A 22859-nucleotide genomic window follows, 5' to 3' on the forward strand; every position below is an offset into this window, starting at 1 on the left:
ACAAAACAGTAGCAGCCTTTTGTTTTTACGGCCAAAGATTGAGCAGGAAATGGGAAAAGATCATAGATATATATGATATGCCAAAATGTCAGCACCATTTCCAAGCTAACGCACGTCGCTCATGAGCCATCCGTGTGGGCGGGGTTTAGGAACCAAATAAAGAGGTGCTTTCTGGCTTATGTCATCCAATACTACATTCCATCTGTGTCATAACTCACAAAACAGACTTAGAGAGTGGTTTAGCATAATTAATGAAAACCAACAAGCATAAATGTGAAGGATGTGGAGAAAAAGAAAATGTAGAACGCGTACTGATAAACTGTAAAACTTATGAACATGAAAGGGAGAAATTGAGAAGGATGGTTGGAAGGACAAGCAAAGAATGGAGTCTTAAAGGAATATTGGGAAATTAAGGAAATATAAAGGATATTCACAGTTTAAGGAAAGCAGTATTTATTTATCCACAGAATACAAAATTAAAAAAGTAGAATTTGATGTAAAGTAATGCTGCTACTAATGAGACAAAAAGAAAAACTTTTATGATCTTTCTATCATTCTTGCTATCAGGCTGTAGAAAAGAAGCCCAGGTTCCAAAAATCACCCCTGGAACATTCTTTGGAGGGCTAAATCTGAGAAGAGGAATGAGACTCATTATCCAGGGGAGGCTCTGAAATTTGTCAGTTGGGGTGTTTTTTGCATCGGACTCTGATACTTCCTGGTCATCTCACTTAATAGTTTTTTCAAGAATGTCTCATTGAGAATCCAGGCATTTAAGGCTTGAGAATTCCTTGGATCTACCAGAATGAGCTGGATAGTATCACTTTGGAGGGCGATAGACAGATAACATAGGAAATAGCTTTTGGGTAAGATGTTTGGCCAAAAAAAAAAAAGCAGTGTACAGAATATTTCCAACACAGAAAACAGTTCAAATGTAGGATCATAAAGTCCCCTACTTTGGTCTTCTGTTAGCTTTTAAGACTGTTTGCTGCCTCATCTGAAAGTATAATGATTAGAGCATCAGGCTCATTTCAAGAGCTGTGAAGAAGCTAAAGGACAAAATTGTTGTGACAACATCCATATTATAAACTTTATCTTAAAACATTAGGCAGATGCTTTTAGTCTTGTGTCTTTTTAGGTTTACAATGCTGAAAAAAAGCCTTTAGTCACCAATATGCAGTCTTGTTCCCCTTTAAAGTCTTTTAAAAATTCAAAAGGATCATTATTTAACATTTGGTAAGGTTTTGGGCAGTTTGTATCTAGATCGAATTTAAACATATTCCTTTTAAAACAGCTGGTCCTCAGTTTTTCTCATGTTGAGGTTTTTACATAAAAAAATTATCTAAAGAGCCACAGTTGAAGAAACATTGCAGCAAATAGACACGTTAAAAACCAAAGAGGTTTTACATCTGAAAAATATTAATTACAAATCCCTGATAAAGAAATGCAATAAATAAATAAATAAATAAATAAAATAACTCCATCAAAAGACCTTTTCACAGGACCTGGTACAATCCAAAGCGTTTGTCTGGGCTGGCCAAGTGAAAAACTTTTGCAATAAATATTAGTCGCACAATTCACAAAAAAGAACTATTAAGAAAATAAAATAAGATTTTAAGATTTTCAGAACCTGAGTTTTGGGTAGCTTAACAATAAAACTGCAACAATGACCTTAAAACATACACGTGTGATGATAGGACTGATTAACAAATTCAATCCAATACACTGACTTATGAAGCAAATATTATATATATATATATATATATATATATATATATATATATATATATATATATATATATATATATATATATATATATATATATATATCAATTATGCCTGTAGGGCTCTTCGAATCTAAAATGGAATCTTATATTTTCTATGCTTTTTTTTCCATGCTACATTAAAAATAGTAAATATATAAGATAAAGATATTTAAAAATAAAATAATACATATCATAATGTTGCATTGAAATTTTCGGTCCTCCAGACCGACCTTCAAGGTTGTGACATTTCCATGCCAGCTCGGCAGGGGGCAGTGTGTCATTCTAAACCTGTTTAGCCAGCTCCTCAGGGGGAGGGGAACAAACATTTTGCTATTTCCTCCTCTCGGATACGAGCTGCGTGACGCTGACTGTCCACCTAAACATATATATCTGCATTTATCATCTTCCCATTGAGTTTTGAGTGAAGACTGTGGTTATTATTTGTGTAAGTTTGACACCCGCTTTATTGGCCACTTTGTGGCATGACGCATAATTCATTTTTTCTCGACACTGGCATAATGAAAGGAACTGAAGCTGCAGGCTAGCAGGCCTAGCATTGAAGCTAGCTAACGTGAACCTGATTTGATCTTTAGCTGAGCTGTGAGAAACTCCTCAGTCAAACTTGGGTGTCTTTTTTTCCCCCTGCATTCGACATTAAGGTTTATTTAATTTTGTTCCGACATGCTTATTGAACGGCGTGTACGTATTTGTCTAGGCTGTTTGGGCCGTTCCCATGGAACTCTTGTGTTTTTGTGACATTTAGCTAATATTTAGTGAGTATTTTCTAAGACTTTGTACTGGTTAGTGAGAGTCTTACCTCTTTTGGTAATTCTTAAAAATGAGGCCATAAAGTCAGTGACCCAGATTCGTACTTTTCCGGACGGTTTAAACCGAAAGTACGCCTTGTGAGTTTATCACGTGACGGATGGTTGAAGCTTTTTGTTTTCTGTCCCACTGAAGAGCGTTGGATTTATGTAGAAGCGTGGGTTTTGTGAGCATCAGCTTGTATGAACTTTTTTTTTTTTTTTTTTTTTTTACATATTGGTGGCTTTATCGATTGAATATTTTTTTTACAGACCTTGCGACTGAATTCCCTACGTTCTTGCTCATAATGGCTCAATCTGATAAGGAAGTTCGCTTTCCTAGTATTTAAACCTCTGATCCAAGACAAGCCTGGATTGAAGGTATCATCTGGGGATCCAGCTCAGTTTCTTGGTGGTGAAAGAAGGGAGCCTTTTGGTACCACAAGTGGTTAATCCGAAGAAATGCAAAGGAGGAACATGGAAGAACAATGATATTATGTTTTCAGCTTTTAAGGAAATCTGTTCGGTAACATAATTTGGGAACGGGGAAAGAAATCCTGAATGGAAATAATCCCAGACTAAACATGGGGGAAAAATATACTACCTCTGTATAAATGGATGATTGTCATGGAGCGCAGGAAGCACTTAATGTTGGAAGGCTGAGATGGTCTTAAACATGGAATGTGATGAGGTATAATGATATACACATTATAGTGTATATAGAGTATATTCTGTGATATTAACAAGCACAGACTTGACTTCCTGGAATTGGTATTTCTCAGGCTGATGCATTTGGTTTAATAATCCAATTGTGATTCTGTTTGTGTCGGGGTGGCTTTTGTTTAGACTGTCTAGTTAGAGTAATAATGTGTAACACTCAGTTTGGTTTGGTACTATTTATGCCTAAACACTTTCACTTCTTGTCTTCCAAGGATGAGATCATGGATTCTAACAAACAGATGTTATACAGCGGCTGCGACTAGGTCCTCCTGTGCTGTCATGTTTACTTGGGTTTGTTTGTTGGCTTGGCAGCACTTGCCTTTTTCACAGTTAAAGACATGTCTGTCTGAGATGGTTGAAGTTGGAGTGGTACATTACGGATTGTTGTTTGAGATTGTGTAAAAAAAAAAAAAAAAATACTGCAAGAAGTTCCTTTACACTACTCTTCCATTTAAATGGTTGAGTTGTTTTTCCCTTCCTATAAGAGATTTGAGCCACCTAAATATGAATCATATTTTATTGTGTGATGCTTTGTGATTTATTGTCTGCAACTGATTCATTTGAAAACCTCCAATTTTTTTTTAGATTAATCTGCTGTGATATTTATTTTTGAGTTAGTCTTTTAATAATCTGAGGGCAGAAGGTTCTTTAAAAAAAAGTTTTGCAGATTTTCAGCCAGGTGAAGCTAAAGCTTGCCACTTTAAGCATTCTGTATGGCTTCAGTATTCTGCCAAAAATCCACATATGCAACAAATGCTACGAGCAGCTTTAACTGCTTATTAACTCTTCCTCACGTGCACGATTAACATGTTACATGCACAAATAGAGTACCACAGGGTCCTAATATATCACACACACAAGTGTAGGAAAAAAACACACGCACAGCCTCCTCACGTGTGGATATTTTTCTGTGCGCTCATGTCAACTTTTTTTTTTCCCTTTGAAGGTTTTACCGACTGGAAAAAGCAACCTGCCTGCGATTAGCTACTTTTCAGGAAATCCCACTTCAGTTCTGACACGTTTCCAAGTTAACCAGCATAAACTGTGTTCCTCCTTCCAGTTAACGTTTTGACCAGTCCACATACGCAACAAATACTCATACGAGCAGCTTTACCTCATACAATCACTGACTCTTGACTCCCATACATGCTCAACATGTTAGAAGCACAAATCGAGTACTGATATATCACACACATCAGTGCAACACAGTCTGGATAAATACTGGATTTTGACTAGTTGTTGGGTGTCTGCTAAAAGTGGTTATAAGTCGTCTACAAAAAAAGGTTCTGGTGAAATAGTATGCTAGTTTTTGCTAGCTGAAACGTTAACTGTAAATGGGGAAAAAAGGTCTACGCTGGATTTCCTGAAAAGTAGCAAGTCACAGACGGGTTGTCTTTTCCGGTCGACAACGCCTTAAAAGGGACAAAAATTGACATCAACGCACAAAACAGGTTCACATGTAGGAGCAGGGAGACTGCGTGTGTGGTTTAATATCCAGAAGCACACAGCCTTCTTGCACACGTGTGTGTGTGTGATATATTAGGTCCCAATGGTACTCTATTTGCACATGTAACATGCTAAACATGCATGTGAAGAAGAGTTAATGACTGTATGAGGTAAAGTTACTCATAGGAGTATCAATTGCATGTGTGGACTTTTGGCAGCATGCTGACGCCATAGCTTTAGATGAACCCCATATTTTTGAACAAAGTTTTTTAATTGTAAATGCAAAATATATTCGGAATACGGTTTTGTCCAGAAATGCCCTCATACCATTTTTTTCCATTTCCGATTTTTAACAATATATATGAGAACTACTGCCCCATTTATTAACCAGTAGGTTACTAAAAAAAAAAAAAAAAAGAAAGCAGTAATAGTAGATTATTTCTAGTTGCCTGTTTATATCAGAGATTTTAGTTCCAGGCCGGTATATTCCGGTATTCATTTTTTTGGCTGATATCAATCCTATATTAATATTGGATCGGACATCTCTAGTTTTAGCATAATTACTGCTCTAAGTTATTTTTTGCAAAAGGCATGCAATAGTATCTTCATGCTGCAGTTAACCAGTTATTTACTTGTATACAGGACAATTCTTTTACTTAGTCCCAGAACTGGCCACTCATATGAAGCCAAAGGGCAGAGGTTTTATTGTGAATTAGTGGCTCTATTAAGAGTTTAATTTCCAACATCAATGCCATGAATACATATTTTTTTGTTGTTTTAGTTTTCACATCATTGTAACATCCAACAGTTGGTATTTATGGGATTTATTTTCAGTTTACCAACTTGGTGTTCCACTGGTGGATGTGGCTCCATTGTTGACATTTGTAATAGTTTGTCTAAAATCGTCACTGGATTGATTTGTTGAATCTAGTAAAAACAATCAGTTTAATTTGGAGTTCTGGTGATTCACTTTGGAGAAATTATTAAAGATTCATTTTGAAGCAAGAGTAGCAGGAAGTTTTTACAGTTCCAATAAATACTTTAGCATGGGTATCATGTTACAGCAGGAACTACAAAAGACTTTAAACCACTGAGAGTAGTAGTTTGTGCATCCATTTAAACCCTGAATATAATGATCTTCCTAGTCATGGTCATTGCACATGTCCTCACTGAATGGACCTTTTTTTGTGGTGTCAAGCCTGTTGGGACAAAGGGATTCTGTCCTGTTGAACTTTCTTTGTGCTGCACCTCTCTGGGAAAACAACTCTTGCTGTGAGATGAAGAAATATATAAATATAAAGGAAATGTTTGCGCCATCTTTGAATAAGGTAGTTAAAGCTGGAAATAAAAGCTACTGTGATTTAAGTACATATTAGACATTTAGTAGTCTTTTTTTATATTTGTTTTAAAAGCTACTTTTACACTAAGTTTACAGAATGTCAGAGTTGGTGCGTGTTTGGTGTTGTGCTGGAGTCAGTGGCGCTCTTATTGACTGGAGTATTGAGGCTGCATTAGTTCTAATTCAACAAATGTATCTGGTTGGTTTTCAGATTATCTGATGTACAAAAAGCTTAGTTTCTAAGATACTGCTGGATTGAGTGAGACATTTTTTTTTCTGGGATTTAGGCTTTCGGAGCGACAAAAGGACTCCTTTCATCAATGCTGGGACTCTTGAAAATAGACAACCAGTTTTGAAAAACGACGATTACAATGAAACATTTTCTGAAAACTGAAAAATATTGGGAATGGACTTAAATCAGAAGTGCTATTCATAAAGGCCCCATTCCTTGGCATCATTTCATTAATTTATTCATTTTTGTAAGTAAAGAACTTAACCATATGATGTATTTTTACTTCCGATATTATGATGCCCAGTAAAACATACCTGAATTTGATGAGACACTTTCTTGGATCCAAGTCTTGGTATCTTAAGAAGAATTTAATGTGGGAGGCCTGACTCTTATATTTTTATTTTGCACTCATATTTGTATCAAGTGGGTGGCTTTTATGGACATCAGGAAGTTGTTCTTTCCCTTATGTTGTTTTTTTGAATATTTATTTGTCCTTTAGGAACTAAATGTTGGGATATTTGTACAGAGCTAGCAAGGCTCTGGAGGCAGTAATGCTGTTCTTTACCCCTTTGTCTACAGGTGCCGTTGTTTGTGCTTCATCATGGCAGTCGTCATCCGTTTACAGGGACTGAGTGTCACAGCAGAATCTGCAGATATTCGCAGGTTCTTCACGGGCCTCAAAATTCCAGATGGAGGTGTGCATATAATTGGCGGACCTCTAGAGGAAGCTTTCATTATCTTTGCTTCAGATGAAGATGCCAGAAGAGCCATTGCACGGTCAGGGGGATTCATTAATGGGTCACCTGTGAGATTGTTGCTAAGCAGCAAACAAGAAATGCAGAGTGTGCTTGAAAGAGCAACGCAAAAGGCAAACTTTGATCAGATGGGGCGACCTGAGGGCAATGGGAGAGCAACTCGAAGATCCATGGAGTCCGAGGTGGACAGAAGATCAAGAAGCCGGTCGGGTTATAGCCCTCCTTCCCTGCATCAACGGCCGTCAGTCACCAATCCTGACCCTTTCATTGTGTTTCTTAATGGTATGCCTTTCTCAGTAACAGAACAAGATGTGTACAAATTCTTTCACGGTTTGTGCATTGTTGACATTATCTTGTGTAAACACGAAAGTGGCCAAAACAATGGCAAAGGCTTTGCCAAATTTGCATCGAAGGAGGATACATTGGAGGCCCTAAAGCATGATGGGAAATACATGGGGTCAAGGTATGTTGATGTTCGCCAAACAACAGCTGATTTTTGGCGGAAAGCTGCTGCTAGAAGGCAAGCCGCTAACGACACAATGGAGACATTTGAAAGGGGAAGAGCACCTGTTCGCAATCGGAGAACCCCAGAGTATCAAGCTAGGTCTCGATCCCCTGTGGGCCCGAGGCCAGTTGGTCCTAATGAGGAGGAATACTGTGTGCTGTTGGACAATCTGTCCTTTGCAGTGGAAAAAGATGACATAAGGCACCTTTTTCGTAATGCAAAACTCGAGAATGATCAGATTCTGTTTCTAACTGACGATTCTGGCAGAAGAACCAGGTCGGCCTTTGTGCTCTTCAAGAGCATCAGTGAGTATTGGGATGCTATAAGTAAGGAGAAGGTGCATTTTCTTAATCGATGGATTCATATCCGGTCCATCTCAAGAGAGAACATGATCAGGCTACTGGAGTCTAAAAATGAACCAAGTGGATCACCTGGTAACTCTGAAAAATATCAGGAAAGGCCTTCATCTTCCTTTACTAGGGACCCTTATGACTCTGAGAAAATCTGTGCATTTGTAAGGAACCTCCCATTTGACGTGAGAAAGGTTGAGATAATAGATTTTTTTAACGAGTTTAATGTCACAGAGAACATGGTACGGGTTCTGTATGACCATAAAGGTGAAGGGGTCGGGCAGGCTTTGGTTCTCTTTGAGTCTGAGAGGGAGGCAATGGGGGCCCTTTCTCTCAATGGACGGCGGTTTCTGGGCTCTGAAGTTGCAGTGAAGTGCATTACTCGTGCTCAGATGGACCAGCTGTCCAAAGAGCAACCAGAAGTACAGCAGGCGTTACCGAAAACGGGGCAGAACTTTGCCAGGAACATGGAGCCTTACTATGGATCTGGTGAGAATGCTTCATACTCTGATATGAGGAAATCCAGGGAAGGTAGTTTACCTATTCAAGAGGAGCGTATCCGTGGAGGCTATGACTCCGAACCTCGTGGGGTAAGAGCTCATTCTCCGCGGGACAGGCGCAGTGGAGGACGTGGGAGGTTTGGTGCACCTACTCAGCAGTACGATGGTCCCACCTGTGTGCAGTTGGTTAACCTGCCGTTCCAGATCAGGACTGAGGAGGTTTATGATTTCTGTTACGGATATCGCATCATACCCGGATCCGTTTCACTTCAGTACGAGGCCAGCGGAAAACCTAAAGGCTCGGCCACTTTGGTTTTCGAGTCTCGCCAGGAGGCCTTAACTGCAATTCGGGAGCTGAGTGGAAGGCCGATCGGACCGAGAAAAATACAGCTCATACTTGTTTGAAATATTTTGTAGATACAGAAAAAAATAACAGCTGCATAAGTTTTTGTGGGGGGTTTTTTGTACTTTTTTTTTTTTTTAGACAGATGGAAATGCAGCATAGCTCCTTTGACATATATTTATTTTTGTATTTTTTATTCCATGAAACTAGGCGGTTATTTTTTTCTTTCCACTGATGAATATGTACATTTCTTTGAAACATTATTTGGGGTATGTACAGGTAAAAAAAAACATGTCATACATTGTTTTCAAAATTAAAAATAATTTCAGTTTGACTCTTGTGAGGTGTCCTTTCAAAATCTGATTCTCTGAATTTCGATTCTCTTGAAATTGTTAATGATTGGTGTGTATAATAAAATCCATTGTAAGGGATTTTGAGTAAAATGTCTTAGAAGAGAATATTTTAAGGTGCGCTGTTTTTTTCATTTTAGTGAAATAAGCTCAAGCACATAGTGAAATAGTTTGTGAAAATTGTGCAATGATGAGCAAAATGAATGGTTTGTCACTTTTATTCAAAAATCAAATGTATCACAGTGTTAAGTTTTAATCTGGTCTGAAGTTATTCAACCAATCTTTTAGTTAAACCAACCAGTGTTTTTACCCCATCTATGTTGGCCAAAGGGCAAACCAATACAAATTGCTCATTTTATCCAAAATACTGGTTAAGTAGTACAACTTTTAAAACTTCATACCAAGAATCGAACCCACAACCTTTGGATTAAAGGGTAACACACCACATATATACTGTCTCATCTTTAGAAAGCAACAGTACAAATCACTAAAGACAGGACTGAAACCAGTGCCTTGTTAGAATTGTGATCATTATATATGTTTGATCTAACCAAATTTGTTTTAACTAACTAGATTAGTTGTTTTTCCAACCAATCTATTCCTAGAAAAATATATTTGGTTCTGATTATTTCACAGCTGCAAAAACCTAAAGCATTAAACATGATCCAAGTAGACAAAAGTTTCTGATTAATCTTTTTAGGCAACGCGATTTTCTTGGTTATTTTAATTTGAACTCAAAGTGAAGGGTTAAATGTTAGAATGTGAATAGGAATTGCAGAATGTATTTTGAAGCAATCTTTTATGTGTTTTTCAGACTGATACAGCTTTGGTCTGTTGATGCTGGTGCTTAGTTATTTACTGATATCAAGCCTTTCGTACAGAAGAAAAAATCTTAGGTTAACAAAGCATTGAGTCTGATTTTTTTAGCTCCTTAGTAACAAATTTTGACAACCCTGCTCTATAGAATTAAGCTGAATTCTATGTAAGGATGTTAAAAATAATGTAGGAGACTTAACAATCCAGTAGTAGATAAGAAAGGTGTTCTATCTAGGACAGTCTTGTATGTTTGATTTAAAGATAAGGAATTCATATTATGGGTTTAGTATATTCCTAGGTAAAGCATAAGGTACAATTCTTTAGGTAATGGTACAGATGTGAAAATATAAACATAAGGGATTGCGCCTACTCAGGACTCTGGGAAAGTTAATGAGGCTATTTTCTTGATGTTTTTGGTGGTCACCATGCATTAAACCTCAAAATAGAGGATGCACATTGGAATACCTCAACGAGGTAGAGGCATAAAAGTCACATCTAACTTGAGATGCTGATGGTGATGGAGACGAACAGGGCTGAGGACCATCACTCCTGAAGATGCAGGGCCTTGCTGGTAGCAACACCTCAAGACGGACAGTCCAACTACATAATAATGGGATTCCCATATACAAACCAGAGAGAACACAACTTCTCCAAACTTAGTCGACATTACTAACAGACACATGCCGAAAGCATTTTTTTTAAATCTTTTTCAGTTGCAATGAAACAAGCATTTGGTGTGATACCCAATGACTTAGACTTCTTTATTTGTCATTTTGTATGCACAGAGTGCATACAGAACGAAATTGCGTTACATACAGCTTATGAACGTTGCATTGATATTTCAAATGGCACAAGTTATACAAAAATACAAAAAGTGCAGCAGTGGTCAAAGTGTGAACTGCAGAGGATAAGAGACAGTGTGCAAGTTGCAGTGGTTCAGTGCAAATAGGCATTTGTGCAAAAAATGCGTTATTGAAAATAGAAATGAGATGAACAATTATAGAAATGAGATGAACAATTTAATAAACCTTTTGACTTAGTTACAAAGGTACTAAGTATTAATGTAAAAATACAGCAACCCAAACACAAACTTGCACCCCTTGTGCTTTGTCTTGTGGGGAGATGTAATTTCCATTAACAGAAAAGAAGCCCTGGCCAAATGACTTGTCATTTAATGTATTTGTGATTGTGAACTAATTTTAGTTTTTAGCTACAAGCAGAAATAACAGCAAAAAAATAATGTTTGAAACTCATATTGAATGTACTTTCAGCTTTACAATGCTAAGTCATGATTTTTACTAATAAGTCTCATAATAATGATTGAAATTCTGACCTATGACACATCTTTTTATAATGGGGTTGTAAAAAACCAAATCAGCCTGTTTTGTTTTTGTTTTTTTACTTTGCAACTAACTTATTTCATATGGCTTTTCTTTGCTATTGTTTTTGTAAAAAAAAAAAAAAAAAAAAAATTGGAATTTCAATCATAGCAGCCCTGGTTAAAGTCACATTGAGTTAGTATAATTTAGAAAATCCAAATTTCAAGCCAATAGTGGTATTGGAATCCAGGACAATTATTACCTATGTAACATTAAAAAAATATGGATATTTTGATGGCAAAACGTTATGTCAATGTAATAAGAACTTATCAGGAAAAATAACAAAAGTGCTTCTATAAGATATTCATAGAAAACTGAGAGTGAAAGAAACACTTTTTTTTTTTGGTCCAACATAACTTTAGAGGTATTAATGCTGATACGGACTCTTACATGTTTTAGTTTAGAAACCTAAATACAATTGTAAACTAGATTTATTGACTTTTTAATTTTACTTTTTAACTTTTCAATTAGCTTTTTACCTTTTTTTCTTGACTTAACTAATCCAGATGTCACTTTTTTCTTAAAATCAGTGCATTTGTTCTTGAAATGAGATAAAAGAGACATTTTGCCAATGGAACAAGATAATTTCGATTTAAAATAAGAAAAAAAATAACTATTGGATTGTCTTTTTATGTTATTGAATTATCTTATTTTAAGAATAGTAATACTCATTCCATTGGCAAACTATCTCATTTACCTATTCAAATCAAGGGTAAATACACTTCATTTAAGAAATATTTACTTGTTTCAAGATCATTTTTCCAGAAAAAAATGAAATTGGGAGAACACAACAGTAGCCATGTTGGATTTTTAGTCAGAATTAATACAATTTCTATACATTACATCAGTAGTTCACTGTTTGATTCTCAATCTTTGCATCTGAACTTTTCTCAACTCTTAGAACACGAGTAGGGAATTAAAGTAACCTCTATTTAAGTTAGAAAAAAAAGTTTGCTTCATAAGGTGAGCTGGGAAACGTTATTAAATACCTGATCACATCCTCAGTAACAATGATCAGTCATAATACTTTATCCTACAGTAATTTAGAGAAATTCAATATTCATTTTTTTTCATTTCCCCTCGATTAATGAGTTATCAGCATTATGTATTTTTTTAATATATGTATAGAGCTCTGATTTTACTTCAAGCGCTACCAGCAGATTCCGAGCATTTACTGTATAAGTAAAAAAAATCGGAAGTTCGTTTTGTGCCTTGCAAAGCAGACAAAAATCATAAGATAAAATGTCAGGACATTTTTTTTATTTCTCCTCGATGTATGAGTGAAATCACTCTTAAATACATACATATATATATATATATATATATATATATACATATATATACATATATATATATATATATATATATATATATATATATATATATATATATATATATATATATATATATATATATATATATATATATATATATATATATATGTAATTTTTTTTTATAGAGCTCTGGTTTTACTTTGAGCGCTACTAGCAATGACATCGAACGTCGGATTCCGAGCTTTTATTGTGAAAGTTAAAAACCGGAAGTTTATTTTCTGCCCTGTGAGCATACACGCTGACGCCGGGGAGCTGAGCAAACCAAAAACTTGATCCCACACCTGGAACATTTTACAGAGCAAGAGGTAAATGTTGAAATACGTTATCTTCTTCGTAGTGTAAAATAAGTAGGTCCTATTTTTTATTTTTATTTTTTACAAAGCGACCTGCTTTCCCAATCTATGAAACCCTTTAAACAATATATTTTTAAAGTGTGAAATCAGTAACGATCGTTTTGGGGACTAAATAACTGCTGTTTTCACTGTTTTGCACTGTTTTGAGGCAATCCCAAGTTTGACCGTTAAAATTCCACATCGACTCCCAAACGTTGGAGGCAATTTAACAGCAACGTTCATACTTTGCTGCACATCATTTAACTTATGTCTTAAAAAAGGAAAAAAATGTTGATATATTTTTTAAATATTTTTCTGTAGTGATTAGAATTCATTGGCAACATCATGGCATATGAAAGTTGTGAAAGCAAAAGTAACATTATTATTATAAAGTGAGGTAACTTGCAATCGAATATCAGCTTTTCTATCTATCAGGTATTTTCTACATTTATCTGATGCTCAGGTCCTCTACCAGAGGCCTGGGAGCTTCAGGGTTCCTCTCAGTATCTTAGCTGATCCTAGAACTGCACACTTCTGGACTCTGATATTTCTCCATTTATATGTTGGAGCCATTTCTCCAGTGTGGGGGTTACTGTCCCTGGTGCTCCAATGACCATGGGCACTACAATAACCTTCACCTTCCAAGCTCTCTCCAGTTCTTCCTAAAGGCCTTGGTATTTTTGCCATTTCTCATGTTTTTTTTTCTTCCTCCTGATGTTTCAATCATCTTGGATGAAAACATTGATCACTGTCTTTTGCTGCTCGAAATATCTGATTGGTTGGTCACAACCATTTAGTCTGTGTGTACCTGGAAGTCCCACAGGATCCTAGCTCTGTCATTCTCCCCCACCTTGGGAGGTGACTCCTATTTTAACCTGGGTGTATCAAGTTTGTATTCTTCACAGATATTTCTGTACACTCTTCTGCCAGTATCTTCCATCCTGATGTGAGATGCTGGATTATTTTTGGGGCCTCATTGCAAAGCCTGCACCTGGGATCTTGCCCTGTATGGTAGACCTGGTCTTCTATAGGGCTTGGGCGTCATGAGATAATTACTTTGCGTGGCCGCCATGTTGATGGCCTCCTTTACTGCTGCTCAGACTACTGCCTACGACTACCGCATACTGTACTCCCTCCCTGTGTTTTAATATGAATAATTTAACTTTAACTTGATTCCAAACATGGTAAACCGTTGCTGTACTGTGGGCTGTAACAGCGCAACACATCATCGCCATGGGAAAAACATAGAAAATGGGTTAACTTTCCACCGCTTTCCTGCCTAGAAGCGCAACCACGGAAACCAAGTGTCAGAGATAAAGAGTTGTCAGCTAGCTTGGATCGTGGCTGTAAGACGACCGAACATATGTGTTCCCTGCATTTTCATTCTGGTAAGTTAAAGATGCACGGTTTTATTTTGTAGCCTACATTGTTTCTTTCCTTCAAGGTTGGGATCTTTTACGGGGAAATAATAAAAACGGCAGCAGGAAAAGGCTCAAATACGTGAGAAACCCGGAGGGTTTAGGGAGGGTTGGCAGTTAACGTTACTAACTACACCTTTGAAACACATAGCAGCTAGTTCAGAGTACATTACATGCGTGAGTGGTTGTTAACACCAGCGGTTAGCAATTACTAAACTAGCAGTTTCCAGAGCCCATCTGAGCACAGCTTACCTTTGTACGGATTACTGTGTTCCCACTGTTTGCTGGCTTTATGATCTGCAGCTCCTGAACCCATCCATTCATGAACTGCACATGAGACTCCAAGGACTTGTAGCTTCTGAACTGTTTTGAAGTATAGGCGCTCACTCATCGGGGCTCCACTCATTGTTTGGAACTTCATATAGATCCAAATTATTAATAATGTTGAATTTGTCAACATACTGGTCCCTGGCTTCTCTATTTAATGTGTTCCAGTAAATTCCAGATCCTTTTCGGGATTTTAAAATCTTTTTTTTCTCTACTTCTACGTCTCTTCTTTCAACAACGTTGTATCAGAGCTATGTTTACATTGGTCTAGCCCTCAACATGGCCGCCACATCCCACAATGCAATGCGGATCCCAAGCCCTATTGCTCTGGTGCTTAAAGGAATAGTACACCCAAAACATGATTAGCCTTCATTTTCTACTCACCCCCATGCTGAACAACACTCTGGAGTACTTTTTTGATATCTCAAATGCATCTGGAGATCTGGGAGGCTTCTTGCTGTCTGCTGACATTCAAATAATGGAGGTCTATGGTGACTTCAGTGTTCAGGAAGAGCATGAGTTCTTTGCCGAGCTGAATGCGCACTTTCATCTGGTTTGGTCTGCCGGCTTCCGTAGCGTCGTGAACGCGCAGGTGCGCGCTTTCAGGAAATCCTATACACTACTGTTTATGCTCTAAAAACATTCTAAATGACTTCGTTTCGAGTAAATTCTGGATGCTACCCACTCAGGACACTTGGAATACATTGGACGAGCAGTATGGAGGAATATTGACACGTTTTTTGTGGACTTTTATGGACCTTTCTGTCTCGGACACCATAGACCTCCATTATTTGAATGTCAGCAGACAGCAAGAAGCCTCCCAGATCTCCAGATGCATTTGAGATATCAAAAAAGTACTCCAGAGTGTTGTTCAGCATGGGGGTGAGTAGAAAATGAAGGCTAATCATGTTTTGGGTGTACTATTCCTTTAAGTCTCCTGTGTTTCCATGAGCAGTGTGTCTGTACTGTATTACAATACTGTTAAGCATATAGAAAATGAACTTTACTTTTTTGTACTTTTTTACTTTAAAAATTACAAAAAAATACATGAAAAGGCTTAAATTGGAAAAAAAAGGAGTATGCCTCATATTTCCAATGTAGTAGAACCATTTCTCACAGATTTTGAGTCAGTGGTTCACGTAACATAGAATCTATTGAAGAAAAACTTTAAAAATCTAAATTTTAACAAAAATGTCTTTTGAACTATGAAGACTTAAATTAAAATGAGTGTGCCTCATTTATGTAATCTAGTAGCAGGATTTACCTTTGGATTTGTTTCAATTGGTCATAAGACAAAGAATGTATTTATGCAGGTGGTTTGGGGAGGGGGACCTTCCCTCAAAAAAGAAAAAAAAAGAAAAAGAAAACATAGATCCAGGGAATTTAACCCCAGTAATATCACATTTTTGTTGTTTATCATAGTAACTTGCATAAACGATTAGCCAGCAAACGAGCCACCCCAATTACAGATTAAATCTGACCATCTTAGACTTTTACCTAACTGGATCAGAGCCAGATTGATTCCTTGTAGAATTCAAACTTATACGTATAGATCTGGAAAGCCTCTTCCCATTCACAAAGGCAAAAATTGTGTCCTTTTGCTTGTTTTCATAAAGAAATAGAGGGAATCCCAGCTGAAACCAACGCAGCCATGTTTGTTTTGCTTCAGCGTTCCGCCTCTGGTTGACGCATTGACGTCATACATGTGACTGCATCTTGTTGGTTCAAAACATTACTGTATCAAGGCTAATTCATCCTCATTGCTCCTGATGTATTTTCGGAAGTCTGTGAATCCACAATCTCATGACAATTTACCTTGTTAGTAAGGTAAACGTTTATAAAGTATTTACTATTTTCCCATACTTTTGACACAGTCACTAGTGCCAGTGGTTGCACTTGAAAAAGATGAAAAGAGGCAGTAGGTTTTTGTTTTCTTTACTGTTCGTCATACTATAAATACCCCCAAATCTCATAATATCTGTTAAGAATATGCATTAATCCATTACTTCTATCCTAAAGTAGATAGATTTTTGTTATCGCTTTCCATGAAATCCGTCTGCTCCACCTAACCCGACTGAGTTAAAAGGGAATGACACGTAACAATGGGGATTTGCAAAACACAGCACAGTGACATTGTGTTGTTCATTATGATACAACACTAGCAGAAAACTGACCCACTATACCGGCTCTGATAATAGACAATTGTATTCAAACACATCTCACTAACTTTACCTGCCAGTGTTAAAAATTCTTCAGTAAATATTAAATCTGATGTTATGAAAAACACAAACACGAGCTTAATCTACATAACTTGGACGTCCTTTGCAGGGTTTTAATGTGGAAAAAACTAATTAGAAGAAGAGAAGAAATAAACATTTTAAATATTTGCATTTATTTAGTTTTATTTGTAGAAGTAATCTTTAAAGGGGTATTTCATAGAAAGACAGATCCTTGCAAATATCAGGAATGGAGCCTTTTTTTCATGAGGTCTTTCACAACAACAGAATTAAGTGCATACTCAGAGGGCTGACTGGAAAAGGATGAAATCATCTTTTTTTAGTAAACTATGAACTTAAATGAAATTTAAGAAATCTATTTTATCAATGTTATACTTATCTTTTATTTTATTAAATGTAGGAAATATTTCTTCAATAAATGAATAATGAAAACAGCATCTCCCTTTAAGATTTTGATACCCTTTTTTGTCCTATGAGGCGCACATGTGACGTGTGTATGCACGTTCATGTGGACGTAGCATTAGTAATTTGCCACGGTGCTTTTACCATCGATTTGTGGCCTCTTATAAAATGTTAGGTCAGTGCTTCTGCAAAAGGGGCAGCTCTCACCTGGTTGTTTGAAGTGCCTTTTTTGGTGGAATCAGGAAGGTAGAGGTGAAAGCAAGGTGGCTTATGTTATTACTCTTCCATTATTGATGTCAACACAGAAGGACCAGAAATGCACTGCTGTGGAGAGCAAGCTCTGGGCTTTTCTAGTTTGCACAGAAAGCTAAAACAAAACAAAAAAACAAGCCATTTTCACACTCTAGGTTTTTGTTGGCTGTAATTGAAACCCAACATGCACATTTCAAAAATTCTATTTCAGAAAGTCTGATTTTTTAGTGATGACTCCTTTTAACCATATAATTGCCATAGAAATGCTGAGTTAATTTTCACTGTCAAAGGTCCCATATCATGCAATATTCACTTTATAAGAAATTGTAACAGTCATATTTCTCCTAAAGCCTGTGTATGAGGCTTGCAAATTCATTTATACACTATTACACTTTAACACCCCCCCACCTCCCACCTCAACTTGAGCCGCCATGCTTTCTTTCTGCACACATCAACCAACATCCAAACAGACATGCCTTTATCTGCAAAAAATTCTGCGGTTTGATCACAATTTTCTAGCTATTATCTTTAAAAAAAGCTTTTCATTCTCAATACCATTATGTTCTGAAATTGAACAGCTCAGCAAGAGTAGGCCAACATTTGTCTGTTGAAAAGACTCACTGGCCATTTTCAAAAATACTTGCTGGTAGTTGGTGCTGCCGAAATTTGAAAGTGGTTATCAGGTTTATTGGCCATTTAGGTTTCCTCACAGTGCAGCATTGGTTTGGACTGTATTTCCCTTAATAAATGAAGCTGTTATTGGACTGCTGCTCGTATGCACCCAGACTACTTCCTCTGGGATTAAAATGTTTGATGTGATACATTAAGCTGCTTGAATGTGAGAAATTTTAAAGTGGTTAAACTTTCTCAAAGCTATTAAGTTATATTAAGTGTAAAACAGTGGGCAGCATAGACCCGAGTGATGTACTAATCCCAACTAAATTAATAATTAACATTGCCAAAAATCAAACAAAAATAAAGAGTAGAGGATATAGAAAATGTCCCTACGATGTTCTTAATACAATGATGATTACCGGTAGTCATTGCACTGTTTTTTTTATTAGTGGCATCAATGAATTGTTGAAATATAATTTTTAATTATTATTTTACATATTAAATGGCTTGGATACACCCACCAGCCACTTTTTTTAGGTATCCTTTTCTAGTACCTGGTTGGACCCCCTTTGACCTTCAGAACTGACCTAACGGTTGTGGCATAGATTCAGCAAAGTATTGGTCCCCAGAGACTTTGGTCCATATTTACATGATAGCATCACACAGACGCTGCAGATTTGTCAGCTGCACATGCATGATGGCAATCTCCCATTCCACCATATCCCAAAGTTGCTGTATTGGGTTGAGATATGAGCTGCGTCTCAATTCGCAGGATGCGTACTTCGGAGGACCCAGCCTACCCAGCCTCCAGAGGACACAGCCTGCGAACTGAGACTCAGCCATGGTGACCATGGAGGTCATCTGACCACAGGGAACTTATGTGCATAGACCAGTCTGAGTTGATATTCATGCTTTATGGCATGGTGTGTTATCCTGCTGGAAGTAGCCATAAGATGGTGGGTCCAACAGAGGTGGCTCTGCATAAAATCCTTGAATTTTATAGGGAGGCGGCTCCATTCTGGGTGTCTGAGCAACACTCTTCGACTTTGATTGCTCCCCGGGCGCCCCACAATTGCAGCTCACTGCACCCCAAGGGGATGGGTTAAAAGCAGAGATACTTTTCTCCAATGTGAAATCAATAAAGTTTATTTATTATTATGTTATCAGCACTTCCTGAAATATTACTGCCAGCCTGTCCGGCACCAACAACCATGCCAAGTTCATAGTCACTTAAATTTAACCTGGCATAAGCCAGATTAATATGTTTAGTCCAATTGGAATTCTACACAGTGTTGTGTAGAAGTGTTGCACTAGGAAGGGATAGATATACCCAATCTGCAAGCTGATTGGGTAAATCACCAAGTGCAACCTTTCTCCCGACCTATTTAGCCAATCGCTGCAGCAATAGCAGCTGTCATATTCTTGATTTGTTTCCCAACTAGTGGAGTTTACTGATAAATCAAACTCTTACCACATCTGGTCAGGAGGAACGAACAAACATCTTTCCCATCCATTAAGACACAAATCACCTGCCTTTGCTCTTTTATTGAAAAGAAAACAGAGGGTAATCTAGCTAACACCAGCACAGAAATGTTTGCTTTAACTCAGCCTGCAGCTTCTGGTTGTCAGAGAAGTCACTGCATTACATTGGTTCCAAACATTTCTTTATTGAAGGCTTATGCATCTATTGGCTTCTGGCAGGATATATTTTTGGAAATTTGTGAATTTTGCCAATCTCGTGAGAATTCATCTTGTTTGCAAGGTAAACTTAAATCACTTTACTTCCCCTCTCTGATGCTCTGAACACCAGCAGATCTTGTTGATTATGTCTACATGCCTAAATGCGATGAGTTGCTGCAATGTGATTGGCTTACTAGAAATTGGTGGTTACAAGCAGTTGGGCAGGTGTAATAAGGTGGTCCATGAGTGTATCAGCTTGATTATACTTTGTTTCAAGCAGAAATTGTACGGCAGTTGCAATGTTTGCTGTAGTGTTACATTCAACCAGTGAAACCTTAATTTACCACCTGCAACATTTTAATGTTGCTTTGGATTATTTGCATTTAAGTTGTTTGTTACGTTTTGAGTAAAGGATCTTTTTAATTCACCCATCTCAGAAGAAATAGCCTACTTAAAGCAACAACAAAAAAAGATGTTTCCCTCTTCAAATCTTCATCTGTGAATACATCTACTTTAAAAGTGAAGGGTCCTGAAACGGTTAACCAAACGGACTTAATTCACAAGATTGTGTGTTACTACAGAATTATTGATAATATTAAGACACAATTTCATGAATTACGGTAAGTTAGTTTGGGTAACTGTTTCCTTCTACTTGAATTTTTAATTACATGGCACCAGCCATTGCAGTAATTATGATCTTTTTCAGCACATAAAGTTTAAAACATCTGAGACCCGCTGACGCCAGTATGGAAGTATCAAGAAAAAGGATCCTACTGAGGCACCTGGAGCCGGCGAGGCCCCTGCGTCGCTGTGTCCCTGCCAGTGTTGGTGAGTTTAAAGCTGTCAGCTAACAAACCAGAGTTTTCATTTTTTTAAGTTAAGTTTGGGTTGTGTCCTTTTATTTATAGGTCCTCAAACAAAGCCTGCGGCAGGTGACCAGCCCCTGATGGAGGGGGAACTGGTGAGGCATTCATCGATTAATGAATAGCTAATGAATCAGGATGTTTAACCAATGAAATATTTAGTTTCAAAAGTATTTTCAGGTGGTTGTTTCTTTTCTTTTTTGCTGTTTTTTTGTCACTTATGGTACCTGTACTATAGTTGACTTGTAATGAGAAATTCCCATTAAAGACGTTGATTAGTTATTAAGCTGATTCAGACACCAAGACATTCCACTGAGTTTTTCTAACCTTTGCACTTGACAGACTACTGTTGGTTTAGAGCAGTTCCTCAAGATTCTCAACCTCCATAAACAGAAGAAAGGTAAGAAACAGAGCAATACAAACGATGTACAGTAACTAGAAATGCATGTCAGCTTCCCTCACTCACCTACTCACTTATCTGTAACACATATTTGGTTGAAAGGGCAGATACCTGTATACTAGCTGCTGTTTCCATTTTCTCTGCAGAGAGAATATCTTATACAAGGGACTTTTTGATTGCTTTGGCCGGCTGCCCTGACGCCAAGAAGAGGCCAGAATACCTCCCAGACCACCCCATTGTGTTACCCAAGGCAGTAAGTTGTTGATTTCAGTTTAAAGTTTGATGCTTGTTCATCGGTGGGTCACAGATTTTAGCTCTTTTTTTACGATCTTGACAGAGGGATCCAGGGCAACAAGAGCTGAGGGAAACGCAGTGGAAAGAAGTAACAGAGGACGTATGAGTAAGTAGCTTATAAAATTGTAAGGAAGAGCACAACAGCTGGGGTGGTGATCCAATACCACTTTACAAGTTTGTTAACTGAAACATGCAGAAGATTTAATACATCTTAAAAGTTTTGGATATTGGCACTGTTGCCATGGCAACTGGTGTACTTTTGTATCCAGGACCTCTTTCTCTAAAACAATAGGCATTTAATAGGCGTTCCCTCTAGGGCGCTGGTACTGCGTTGTGCATATGCATTTTTTTTTTTAAGTGGAGAGGATGGGTCTTTTCAAAATATTCCAAAAATCCTCCACTATACTTTTAATGCATTTTTAGAGCATTGCTAATTTGAATCTAATGAAGAAAAAGAGTCTAAACCAGAAAGTTGGCCAGTGTTTTATTTAAACGTTAAGCTAAAGCCCTATTTAGAATTGTGTAATGCTTTCAAAGTTAGCTAACCCTTCATGTTAACATTTACCTTACAGGCTTCAAGTTAATTAGCACTGCAGAAGATTTTTTTGTTCTTATCAACTATGGAAAAGGCGCTATTTGCTTTCATCTTTATTGGCAGAAAGATAACTGCTCTACTATCTCTTTATGATGAGCTTCATCACACTCTAGACTCTGAAAGTGCTCAGAGAATTCAAGTTATTTTCTGTCATCATAAAAAAACAAAAGCCTATTGGCATTTTTATGGATAGAAAGGATTCACCTTCTGCGTTTGGCTCAGATGCTATGTGGAACCAACTGCCAGCTTGATAATCTTCATATTGATATGCAATGCAATGATAACTAATGTTTCAAATTTGTCTTTTGTTAGGGTGGCAGAAAGGCTTTCCAAGTCTTCAGAAACTTGTTTTCCACAAATGGGATTTGCACTGTAGTTTGTTGCTTTACTTTAATTTATTTTAACCCATAACACTCTTTGAATGTGTGCTTTGCATGTTACTTTGAGCTTTGTTTTTGCTGTGTGATTTTTTTTCTCTCCATATTGTGTGTTTAAAATATGCTTTAAACAGCAAGCCAAAAGTGCCTTTTTTTTCTGACCTAATGTGTGACCCAAGTGTGACTTTTTAACTTAGTGTAAATCAAGCAGTAAATCCTGTTTATATTAATTCACTGCCTATGTCTCTGTTGGATGCATGCAAAAGATGTCATGGCAATAAACAAACCCCCCCCAAAAAAATCACCATAAATGTGCAGCAGCTTGTGTTTTTCATGTCTTGCTTTCGTAAAGAACAGAAGTGTCGGTTTTCATTATATGTGCATTTTTACCATTTTGTGTGCATGAAAGCTTTTCCTATTAGCTTTTGAAGT

General features: G+C 37.2%; 2 protein-coding genes across 3 annotated transcripts; both read left to right on the forward strand.

Annotated features, from left to right (window-relative positions):
* Positions 1–2075: 2075 nt before the first annotated feature.
* Positions 2076–9090, forward strand: rbm12bb (RNA binding motif protein 12Bb). The gene is made up of 2 exons (XM_038269540.1): positions 2076–2208; positions 6883–9090. Exon 2 carries the CDS (start codon positions 6905–6907, stop codon positions 8816–8818), a length of 1914 nt encoding a protein of 637 aa, XP_038125468.1. The 5' UTR covers positions 2076–2208; positions 6883–6904; the 3' UTR covers positions 8819–9090.
* Positions 9091–12860: 3770 nt separating this feature from the next.
* On the forward strand, positions 12861–22713 carry gra (granulito). Of its 2 annotated transcripts, none has more exons than XM_038269556.1 (7): positions 12861–12940; positions 20605–20726; positions 20807–20859; positions 21104–21161; positions 21308–21414; positions 21499–21561; positions 22363–22713. In XM_038269556.1, the coding sequence occupies exons 2-6, from the start codon at positions 20645–20647 to the stop codon at positions 21559–21561; spliced, it is 363 nt and encodes a 120-aa protein (XP_038125484.1). In that variant the 5' UTR covers positions 12861–12940; positions 20605–20644; the 3' UTR covers positions 22363–22713. The 2 variants fall into 2 exon arrangements, with proteins under 2 accessions (XP_038125484.1, XP_038125485.1); XM_038269557.1 differs by lacking the exon at positions 12861–12940 and adding an exon at positions 14227–14355.
* Positions 22714–22859: the final 146 nt, after the last annotated feature.

The sequence above is a fragment of the Cyprinodon tularosa genome, unplaced genomic scaffold, assembly GCF_016077235.1.
Source record: "Cyprinodon tularosa strain WSP-4 unplaced genomic scaffold, ASM1607723v1 ctg73, whole genome shotgun sequence".
Lineage (NCBI taxonomy): Eukaryota > Metazoa > Chordata > Actinopteri > Cyprinodontiformes > Cyprinodontidae > Cyprinodon > Cyprinodon tularosa.

What these genes read in the sequence shown, in the direction of transcription:
- gra (XM_038269556.1), top strand. Translation starts at nt 20,645, where the DNA reads ATGGAAGTATCAAGAAAAAGGATCCTACTGAGGCACCTGGAGCCGGCG. An exon ending in CCCTGATGGAGGGGGAACTG is followed by an intron (nt 20,860 to 21,103) that starts GTGAGGCATTCA and finishes TGCACTTGACAG; the next exon opens with ACTACTGTTGGTTTAGAGCA. An exon ending in CCTCCATAAACAGAAGAAAG is followed by an intron (nt 21,162 to 21,307) that starts GTAAGAAACAGA and finishes TTTTCTCTGCAG; the next exon opens with AGAGAATATCTTATACAAGG.
- rbm12bb (XM_038269540.1), top strand. Translation starts at nt 6,905, where the DNA reads ATGGCAGTCGTCATCCGTTTACAGGGACTGAGTGTCACAGCAGAATCT.